This window comes from Microtus ochrogaster, chromosome 24 (assembly GCF_000317375.1).
Source record: "Microtus ochrogaster isolate Prairie Vole_2 chromosome 24, MicOch1.0, whole genome shotgun sequence".
NCBI lineage: Eukaryota > Metazoa > Chordata > Mammalia > Rodentia > Cricetidae > Microtus > Microtus ochrogaster.
The window spans coordinates 11,537,863-11,549,320 of record NC_022024.1 but is presented as its reverse complement, the minus strand read 5'-3'; the positions used below and the strand labels follow the sequence as shown (position 1 = coordinate 11,549,320).

General features: G+C 39.2%; 1 protein-coding gene across 1 annotated transcript in view; it reads right to left on the bottom strand.

Moving 5' to 3' along the window:
• Nucleotides 1-11,458, bottom strand: part of Rab21 (RAB21, member RAS oncogene family) — a gene marked incomplete at its 5' end in the record, with an annotated part of 38,420 nt that overhangs the window by 14,118 nt on the left and 12,844 nt on the right. The window contains 3 exons of the mRNA XM_005358270.3: nucleotides 105-168; nucleotides 1,322-1,429; nucleotides 2,158-2,217. Of these exons, the coding sequence (XP_005358327.1) occupies nucleotides 105-168; nucleotides 1,322-1,429; nucleotides 2,158-2,217 (232 nt within the window). The remainder of the gene's footprint in view (nucleotides 1-104; nucleotides 169-1,321; nucleotides 1,430-2,157; nucleotides 2,218-11,458) is intronic.

The window sequence follows — 11,458 nt, the reverse complement described above, 5'->3', positions numbered from 1 at the left end:
ACAGAGAAACCCTGTCTCGAAAAACCAAAAAAATAAAATAAAATAAAATAAAAAATTATTTGTTTATTTTGTCTTTAACCAGGAGAGAAAGGACCAATACTTACCAACTATACACAAACAGATTTCATTTCCCAACATTTTCCTCAGCTCTTTGACCCAGTTTTTTACCTGTGTATACAAAAGAGTAAACATGACAACAAATCCTGCTGGAGTTAGTTCCACGACACCTAAAGCCCATGGGTATACAAAAACACACCTCTGACTACAAATTTTTACATATTTTTCAGACATCCAAGCAAAGCTATTTGCCAGAACCAAACTTTGTCAAGTACAGATCTGGTATTAAGATACTTGTAACAGAGTCACTTTGGATTTAGGAAGGTATGACCATAGCATTTTTGATCAAGCCCCAATTGATTCCTATTAGACACCTTTTTGTTAAAGACTTAAGGAGAAAAATAAGTGTAAGGATACTAAAAAAGTATGCATGGCAAAATAAATGTTCACTACTTATTATCCAATAAAAGTTTTCAGTTGGCACTGACATTGTAGCTGAAATATCCCTTTGCTATGAGACTGGTTGTGTCTGATTATGTGACTGTGTAGTGAAGTTACTGGCCTCTACCAAGAGAAGGCAGCATCACTCTCCCACAGTCTCGAGATTTTTGTCATCCATGGTACAAATGTCTAGTATAGGATAATTGCCCACTAAGGAAGAAGCTCAGCCCTGGACACAGCTGAATAGAAACTGGAATTACTGATACTAATCTTTTAGATATTGTAATACAATAATGGGATTATACTCAGCATGATAAGGAACAAACCAGGACACCTGCTTTCAATTTTTACAGTAAAATTTAATTTATATGTAATCAAGTCTCATGAAACATATATATCCTCCATAAAACAATGCACATTTGTAAGTTAGAAAAATTTCATTATTTTGGGGTGAGCATTTACTGTGCATCTGGATCTATAAAATGAGTGTTCTACACTGTCATTCTCTACAAGAATGCAGAAGAACTATTAATTATTATAAAAGCAAAGGTAATTATTTTTATCTTATAATAAACCACAATTCTCTCAGTACAGCTCAATTTAGTTGATTTCACATGAGAAATATATGATAGAACAGTAAATGTATATCTTCAATATGAACTAAATATTTTGGTAAATAATGGTCACCAATTATGCTTATTTATGTATGCTTTACTGTTTAAAAACTAGTCAGTGGTGGACACAGACATATTAATAGAGATCAAAAACAAACAAATATAAAACCAGTGTGGTTCTTCTAATTAAGTCATCTATGAAAAAATACCTTCTGAAAAGAATCTTCATCCGTTATATCATAAACTAAAATAGCTCCGTTCGAATCGCGGTAGTAAATTGGACCCAATGCATGGAATCTCTCTTGACCTGCTGTATCCTAATAAAGAATAAATGCTTATTAGATCAAAAGAAAAAAGCACATGGCTGCTATTTTAACTACAGTGAACTTTTAATTATTGGAATGGAGGTCATAAAGTCACAGATAACTCCAAAAACAGTACTAAAAGAAACAAAACACGTTAGAGAACACCCTAGTGTTTAAACGTCATGTGATGCTCCTCCTGAGACCTCCTGTCCTCACTAAAACAGCAGCTGCTCAGTGCTGCATGGTTAAAGCAGCGGGAACAGTCCCTGCCTACACTGAGGATCTCGGGATGTAGAAGAGGGCACACATCAGGACTACTAGCTACTCCTGGCACATGCAGGAAAGAGATTGCAGGCAGGCTGCCCCATCAACTCTATCCTTGCTGCAAATGAAAAAATTATAACAGCAATATGTAGATAGAAAGCTGTATTCCAAATATAATTCTTAACTAGATTTTAGAAACTTTTTAATTAAGGAAATGGCTTTGGCTAACTAGCTCATTTATTTACTTTTAAAAAACAAACTCTGAAGTCCAAATTCCTGTTCCTCCAGTCAGTTAGAGTATTTCTGAAGCCAGGCATAGTGATGCACCTTTAATTCAGCATTCAAGAGGCGGGGGGGGAGGAGGATCTCTGTGAATTTGGGGTCAGCATGGTCTACAGAGTGAATTCAGGACAACCAGAGTGACATAGTAAGACCCAGTCTCAAAACAAACAAAAATAATATTTCTGAATACTTACCCATATGGCAAGGTTTACTCTTTTCCCACCAATATTTAACTTCTTTGTTAAGAAAGATGCCTAAAATAAGAGAAGTATATGTTAAAAATGTTTCATATAAAATGATGTCCTTCACCCTAACTCTACATTAATGAACGAGTCATCCTCATGTCAACTTAGATTGCCTGACAGCAAAGGCAATCATTCAATTTTTAATTTATGGCCAACTATTATTTTCATTAAAGACAAAATATGCATATTCCAAGGAAGTGTATCTTGTTTTATGAACACAAATTACCAAAACTCTAAAAGAATATAAGAAAAGTTGAGGATGCAGTAAACATCCCTAGGAGATCCTCAGTGGGTAAAGCACTTCTCATCAAACGTGAGAACCTGGCACGATGACCTGAATTCTCATTCCCAGAATCTACTTAAACATACGCATGTCTACAATCAAGGTACACCTAAAGTAAGATGGGATACAACAGGAAAATCCCAGCCTCTCTGTGTAGCTGGCCTGGCCTACACAATAAATACCAACAAAAGTATCATCTCAAAATGAGGTGAAGTCAAGGACTAACAACCAAATTTGTCCTCTGACTCCCACACATTGTGCTACACACACATACACACCTTCATACAACATACACAAATACATACTGTAATAAAATTAATGTTGAAACAGAGTCTCTGGGTAGTCCTAGCTGACCTAGAACTCACCATGACCTAGAACTCACAAAGATACTCCTGCCTCTGCCTCCCAAATTTAAGGTGTCTGCCACCATACCGCCCCCCACATTTTAAAAAAATAATAAAACACCCATAAACACACAAAGAAAATTGTGCCTGCTTTTTATGTTTTTTTCCTTTTTGTATAGGCAACAATTTTTCCCTAAAGCATTTACTTATTTACTGATTAAATAGAATATCTAGAGGATTCCTAAGATATCTAACATTGCTCGAGACGGTTCTGTGTCTACAATTCAACACATATCTCTGCCACAGAAATGAAAGGACACGGCCCCATGCTTTGCAGGGGAGCTTAGTCTACTAGAGAATGACTGCACAGAGAATACAATTCCTGCTACGCTGACTGAAACAGAGGACCCTGTCAATAGACTATAAGGGGCACGCTGAGAAAGGAAGTTCAGTGCTTGCCTGGATGCGTTAAGGTAATGAATGATCTCTCCATTAGGTGTAGCTGGAATTTTCCCTAACCATAAACAAAGCCACTGAAACCTAAAGCAAATGAGGTCACCCTCAGGGGAGCTTCAAGTTGGTATAGTTAATGCCAGAGTACGAACACATAAATGAGCAAGGGCTAAATCAAAAGATCCTAGATTGTGGCTCAGAGTGGTCTCAGCAAACGAAAGTGCTTATCTTAAGGCAGACAACCTGATTCAATGCCAGAGACCACATGGATTTTTTTTTTAAAGCTCCTATGAAGGGGCTGGGGAGATGGCTAGTGGTTAAGAACACTGTTCTTGCAGAGGACCTGGGTTCAATCCCTGCCCTAATCTGAGGATCTCTGTAATGCAGAAGAGGGCGCACATCAGGACTACTTGCTAACACGTGCCCAGCACCCACATAGTAGATCACAACCATCTGTAACTCCCATTCTAAAGGATATGGCACCCTCTTCTGACCTCCATGGGCACCGGGAATGTATATGTGGTACATAGCTATACATGTGAGTAAAAAACCCATATGCACAAATAAATCTTAAAAAATTAAAAAAAAAATCCCAAGGGTATAAACTTGGCATTGTAAACTTTCACTTTTTCTCTTTTGAGACAAAGTCTCACATATTCCAGGCTGGTCTCAAACTCACAATGTATAGACAAGGATGACCTTGAACTCCTGACCCTCCTGCCTCCCTCGTAATCTCCCGCGTGCTGAGATTACGCATGCTGAGATTATGTGTATGCAACAATCACCATGGCTTATTATCAAACCTCAGGTTTCAAACATGGTAGGCAGGCACTCTACCAAATGAACCATATTCATGTAGGTCTTAATAAAACCTGTCCTAAAAATATTAGCTGCCCCCCAAATCAGGCATATCTAGAAAATAGTATGTGACACTTTCTAAATTTCATAATATATACGAGCACCTTACAATTCTGTCAAAAAGGCAGCTGGCTAAGTGCACTTACACGAGCATCCCCTAAATCATTTGCACTCTCTCTCCTCAATTTCTTCTTTATAAAACTAAACATCTTCTTCCCCAGGGAAGTCTCTATCCTAAGAAGCACCTGCAAAGAAAGCATGTACCAGGGCATGGAGACTCACTAAAGGGTTAAGACCTTTTAAGAGAATGACTGTGGGATTAGAGGTTGGATTAAGGATGAGAGCAGACTGGAAAACGGAACTCTACTACAAAGTTAAAGACAAAACCAAACAGAACTCAAACGGTGAAGACATAGGACGACTAAACGAAGACCAACAAGGTATGGGAGCACATGCCTGTAACCTTGGTTCTTGAGAAGACCAACAAGGTATGGGAGCACATGCCTGTAACCTTGGTTCTTGAGAAGACTGAGGCAGACGGACAAATTCAAAATTAGCCTGGTTACACAGAGAGCGCCTGTCTCAAATAGAACAATTTATCAAGCAGGAAATATACCCAGAGTCCAGAATTAGTTAGCATGTTTTTAAAAGGAAGAGACCAGAGTTCAGAGCTGTGGCAAAGCAGTCACATGCATGCAAGTTTATCTACAGAGAGGAAAACGCAGAAGGCAAAAGAGGTGAGCATGGCAAATTTCCGACAAGGAGAAGCGTGTGCTCCAAGTGTGCTGTGGTACTCCAGGGAAGATCAGAACCCAGAACCGCCTTTGAATTCAGTGACTGAGGTGTCCATAGGTAGGATAAATGGCAGAGCTGAGATAAACATAGGAATAGCTGTTTCCGAGAGACAAGCTATAGTACTGCAGATAGTAAGTAAAAAATAGATTATATTGAAAAGAACCAAAAATAAAATAATTTAAATGGCAAAAATAGCAAACCTTGGAAAATAAGAAGGCCACAAATTAAAATAAGATAAATTAATAAAAGATTTCTCCCACTTTGTAGCACAGAAGCTAAGAAAATGATTTTTAATTTGAATTTCACTTTGCTTCTTACCAGATATATAATTTACTTGATTTCAACCCTTCCCAATATGGTTTTTAAATATCAGTGCCTTGTAGAAGAAATGTAAACTCTGAATCCTAGCCAAATTCTAAGATTCTTTATCAAATATATCTATAAAACTAAATGAACTGATCTTCCCTGTAAATTTGCTTTCCAACTTTCCAACCTGTGCGTAGATGTGTACATGTGTGTGCATGCATGTGCATGTTTAAAGACAGGGTTTCCAAGATTGGTTCCTCCTGTCTTAGCTTCCTCAGAGGCCATGACTACACGCTCACACCACTGTGCCCAACAATCTCTAAGGTTTAGAATTTTAGAAACAGCTTCTTCCCTTCCAGCCAATATCCTGCCCCCAAACCTCCCAAGTTTAGTCTTCATATTTTCTGAGGAATTCTATGACACTCTGACCCCACAGCAGGTCCTTTGCTCTCCCCCTATAAACTGGCATTATTCTGAATGTAAAATTATCTTCCCCGTGCCTCTTTATATGATTCACATATTTCACACTGGACTTTCTGGGAACCTAAGCTGTAACACATGGAATATACTGTCTTGCACTGTAACTTATCTTTTCAGGATATAAGAATTCTACTAGCTAGGTTACATTTTTTATACAGTCTTTTTAGACTAAATTAAAATGGGCAATATCTTAATAGCTTTTCAAATTATTAACTTATTTAATTCTCAAAACATGCTGTAAGCCAGAGGTAATTACTACACAAATATTTTAGGCATGGAGATTATTAAGACTCAAGCAGTGTCTTGCCCATGGTTACACAAGTATCAAGTAAGAGCTATAGTCCAGACGGTCTAAGAACAACCTATACCACTAGACTTGGTACCTCCCAGGCTGGCATCTGAAGTGACACTGCTAGGTCAGGAGCTGGACACATAATCCCTGCTCATTTTACCGCATTCTCAGTTTTCAATATTTTATATGTATTTTTTAGAGCAAATACTGTTTTTTTGTTTTTTGAGACAGGGTTTCTCTGTGGCTTTGGAGCCTGTCCTGGAACTAGCTCTGTAGACCAGGCTGGTCTCGAACTCACAGAGATCCGCCTGCCTCTGCCTCCCGAGTGCTGGGATTAAAGGCGTGCGCCACCACCGCCAAATACTGTTTTTAAAATAGGTTTAATGTAACATCAGAATACCAGCAAATAATCAAAGGTCTGACATTTGTCTGTTTAAATTAGTTTCACAAAAACATACACTTAGTTTAGCCAGATTATTAAAACTCCCTTTGCGATTGTAAAATATGGGGCAGCATATTTCTTAATTTTGCTCTATGGTAGCAAAGGTAAGAGGAAACAATCGTGGATTTAAGAATCATGCGTCTCTTTGGAACCTATTCCCTATGGTGGAGCCTCCCAAGAAAGTTCAGTCTTGACGCAGGGAGCAGGAGCTTGGTCCTGCCTAAACTTGATATGCCATGCTTTGTTGATTCCCATGGGAGGCCTTACTCCATCTGAATGGAGATGGGAGAAGAGTGAATGAAGAGGAGGTAGAAAGGAGGGGGAGGGAACTAGAGTAAAGGAGGGAAGGGAAACTGTGGTTGCTATGTAAAATAAAAAAATGATGGAAAAAATCATGCTTATACTGAAAACAATTTCTTTCAACATTTCCAGGGGATTATACGTGGCTGGCAACTCCTCAATAAGCACCATCTGCTAGAAGGGGAGGAGTATTCAACAATAGTAATTCAGAAGGTGCTAGGCTTGGGGGTGGGGCTTACAGGCTGTAAAGCTCTGTGCTAAAGCTAGAAATCTGAGATCCACAGAAATACAGTGACTCAGCCCAGGTCGGATAATTAAGGCGGATGCAGCAGTGGGTGGACTCCATAACGCCTTTCCCACTGCACAAAGCACAAGCTTCTTAACCTGGCAGTCCTCCATTTGGATAGCAAGTGTTCCCGGACACCAATTCACCTCCCCAAATCCTCTCAGGGTAGGAAAAATGTTGCAAAGTTCAAAGTAATGGCCTATTTTCCATCCTCTCCCTCCATATTCCAAGCCTCTGCTAACCCCAACTATTTCGTCTTCCAAACTTTAGGAGTACTAAAAATTAACCATCTTATTATTAGCTCATATTGTTGCTTTTATCTGGTGTCTATTATACCCCACATCTTATCCAAAACCTAGTTGATGAACTTCTGGTTGAGGGAAGGGGGTGGAAAACAAATAAAATGCCAAATGATAACCTTCCCAAAACTTATCAACCATGTTCAGCTCTTTACTGTCTTCTGCAGAGTCTTCCAGGAAGCAGAATCTGTTGAAAACATGGTGCTGAATCAAGAACAAACATGATCCTGTTTCTATCTGCTGACTATGCTATACACAGAACTAGTCACATCATTTAGCTAATCGCTAATACAGTTGTAGACCTCCCAAACTTGAGACAGGGCAGAAATCAAACACATAATTTATATAATTACCCTTCTGTAGTAAGCAAATAAAAACTATCAGAAAAGTGATCTAGGAGGGCTGAAGAGATGGCTCAGAGGTTAAGAGCATTGCCTGCTCTTCCAAAGGTCCTGAGTTCAATTCCCAGCAACCACATGGTGGCTCACAGCCATCTGCAATGGGATCTGGTGCCCTCTCATGGCCTGCAGGCATACACACAGACAGAATATTGTATACATAATAAATAAATATTTTTAAAAAAAGAAAAAGAAAAAAAGAAAAGTGATCTAGGTTCTTCATTATTTTTACATTCTCTGTCTTTTTTTCTTCCTAGAGAGAGTGATTGAGATTTTGGTACCTGTTAGGTCTCAGCCAGGACAAATCACATATAACAAATTCAGAGTACCAAGTGGGCTATCACAGGGAAAGTCAGTTATTTCTGCAGGATATCATGGCACATGCCTATAATTCCAGCACTAAGGAAGCTGAAGCAGGACTGCAAATTTAAGGTTAGCCTTAATGGTATACTAAGGCTCAGTTTCAAAACAACAGAGAATCTAAAAACAAGTAAAACAAAGTAATGACTATAGTAGTGTATTATTGGTGTTTTAATAAAGCTTGCCTGATCCAGAACCCAAAACAGCCACACTAGTCAGCCATACAGACCAGGCAGTGGTGGAATACACCTTTAGTCCCAGCAGCCACACTAGTTAGCCAGAGAGGCCAGGCGGTGTCAATGCACACCTTTAATCCTAGCACTAGAGAGGAATATAAGGTGGGATGAGACAGGAACCCACTCTCTTTAGTCTGAAGATTCATAGAAGTAAGAGCTCTCTAGTGGCTTGGCTGCTTTGCTTTTCTGATCTTCAGGTTGAACCTCGATATCTGTCTCTGGGTTTTTATTATTCTTGCTACAATTAGCGCCCAACGTTTGGGGTATGAATTCATAAAAAGCTGTCTGCCTGTGGCTCCAGCCTCACCAGGCTAGGTTTTCTTTTTGTTTCTCCCCAAGCCTCTGAAAAGCTTGCGATTTTCCTGTTGTAGCCTCTCTGAAACAGTCTCCAGCTGTCACCCAAACTCCAGAAGCACTTGGGCTCCAAATGTCACAGGATTCACCTGCCCTAGACTGGCTGATTCTGCCTTCAGGCAGCACCCCTCACCACCACCACCACCGAGCTTTCTCCAATCAATCCCCTGTGCATTTTTCAGACAGCCACCCCTTTCTCTACCTCTCTCTCTCTCTTCCCACAGTGGGTAGTGGGCTCTCCCTAAAAACCCTTCTCGAGCTGCTGCCTGGAAATCCAGCCACGCTTTTACTCTTCTACACAGCAGCAGTAAGCCTCACATTTTCATCAACATCGTCGGTAGATTTGGTAAGAAAATCAGGAATTCTTTTTTTTTTTTTTTTGGTTTTTCGAGACAGGGTTTCTCTGTGGCTTTGGAGCCTGTCCTGGAACTAGCTCTGTAGACCAGGCTGGTCTCGAACTCCCAGAGATCCGCCTGCCTCTGCCTCCCGAGTGCTGGGATTAAAGGCGTGCGCCACCGTCGCCCGGCTAAATCAGGAATTCTTTAAGGGAGAAATTTTTCTTAAAAAAAAAGAGGCAGGCGGATCTCTGTGAGTTCGAGACCAGCCTGGTCTACAAGAGCTAGTTCCAGGACAGGCTCCAAAACCACAGAGAAACCCTGTCTCGAAAAACCAAAAAAAAAAAGAGATTTTCTACCTTAAAAAATGGGAAAAGTCATTACAATGGAGAGATTTGGGTCTCTGTATGATAATATGGTAGACAGTTTGAAAATAGAATGAATAAATGAGGATATCTAATTTAAATGGGATTTATGTAATTTTTTTTGTTTTTTTTTTTTTGGTTTTTCGAGGGTTTCTCTGTGGCTTTGGAGCCTGTCCTGGAACTAGCTCTGTAGACCAGGTGGATTTATGTAATGTTAATTGTAAAGATTATTAGCTTTCATTTCTGTCATCACTAAAAAGAATTGGTTAATCTAAGCTAAGATATAGGTCTTAGAAAAACCCAATAAAACAGATCACAGAGATATTCAAATCCAGACAGAGAAAGTTAATGGAGAACCAATTTCTGCATTGCATTATAAGAATAGAGAGGAACAGCCTAAGGTTTTCTATCAACCAACCGTAATATGTCCAGTAACATTACAGGAATTGTCAGATGGCAGAGGCTCTGTTACAGTTAACTGGACTCCTGTGCCAATGTTAGACTTAAGGAGATTCAGGGAAGCAATAGTCTCATATGGCATGCATTCACCTTTTGCAAAGCAAATGTTAAATTTGTGGTCAGTTTGTAATAGAATTATCCCATAGGACTGGAGAGAGTTGGTTAAAGGTGTTTTATAGCCTAGTCCACAACTACAATGGAGTACGTGGTTCAGAGAAGAAGCGAAAATCACTGAACAATGGACTAAAGCTAGAGGTAGAGAAATCTCCCTAGATCAAATTCTTGGAGCAGGAGATGACACTACTATAGAAAGGCAAGCTGTATATGATGACCATACCCTGGATTTATGCCACACGGCAGTTTTGACAGAATTGGAGAAACAGGAAAGAAAACTGAGTCATTTACTACAATTATACAGGGCCCAAAGGAAGCTTTTATGGATTTCTTACAAAGACTGACTTCAGCACTAAACAGAATGATACCAAATTCAGAAGCTAGACAAAAAAAAAAAAAAAAAAAAATTGAATCTCTGGCTTTTGAAAATGCCAATTCTCTAGGCCATTAAAGGCAAAGTCAGCACCTCTGGAGAAATGGGTTTGAGATACCATTAATATTGAATCTCATGAACATGATGATGCATGGATAGGAGAGGTGATTTCCAGAGGTTTGAGGAAAAATCGAAATGTCAAATGTTATAATTGTGGCAAACAAGCTCACTTTAAAAAAAGGATGGTGGACAGGGCAGTCCTAGAAACAATGTTTTTTTCTAAGAATATCCATTCAGAATGCCCCTCCCTTCTGGATTATGCAGAAGATGTGGCAAAGTCGGGCATTGAACTACAGAATGTAGGTCAATGAGGAATACTCAAGGTAATCCTTTACTGTTGGAAAACTCCGTGAGGGGCCTCTCACAGGGCCCTATGCCAATTCGTTTCAGTTGTTTCCTGACATCGTAGAAGAAACTCCTCAGAGCAATTAAAGAACATAATGCCTATTGTAAGAAACCATATTGCTCGGGATAATAGAATAACTATAAAAGAGAAAAAAATTAAGGAGAAACCATAAACTGAGTATTTTGGCCAACTTCTATAAGTGAACAAAGACCAAAATTAAAAATATAAATAAATGCCATTGTCATTGAAGGTCTAGTAGAAACAGGTGCGGATGTAACAATAATTTCATCAGAATCTTGGCATCCAAATTGGCCTCCTCAGGATGTAAATATTCAGCTTTTAGAAATCAGAACTTTATCTCAGGTAAAGTAGAGTGCAAGATGGGTCAAATGTATAGGGCCAGAAGGACAGAGAGGAATATTAAAACCATATATGGCTAATGTAACAATCTGTGGGGACGTGATTTGTTACAGCAATGGAATACTCAGATTAACATTTTCCCAATCTTAGAAACAAACCATAAATTAATGTATGTTTCTGGAAAAAAATATTACAGGACATTATAAAGAACAGTCACTGAGCATTCAGGCTGTATAAGAACAGGGCATAACAGCTGCTGATATTTCAAAGGCACCAACATTTAAAACCTTTAAAATGGTTGACAGACAAACCTGTATGGGTTAAACAATGGCTTTTAATAATAGAGAAGCTG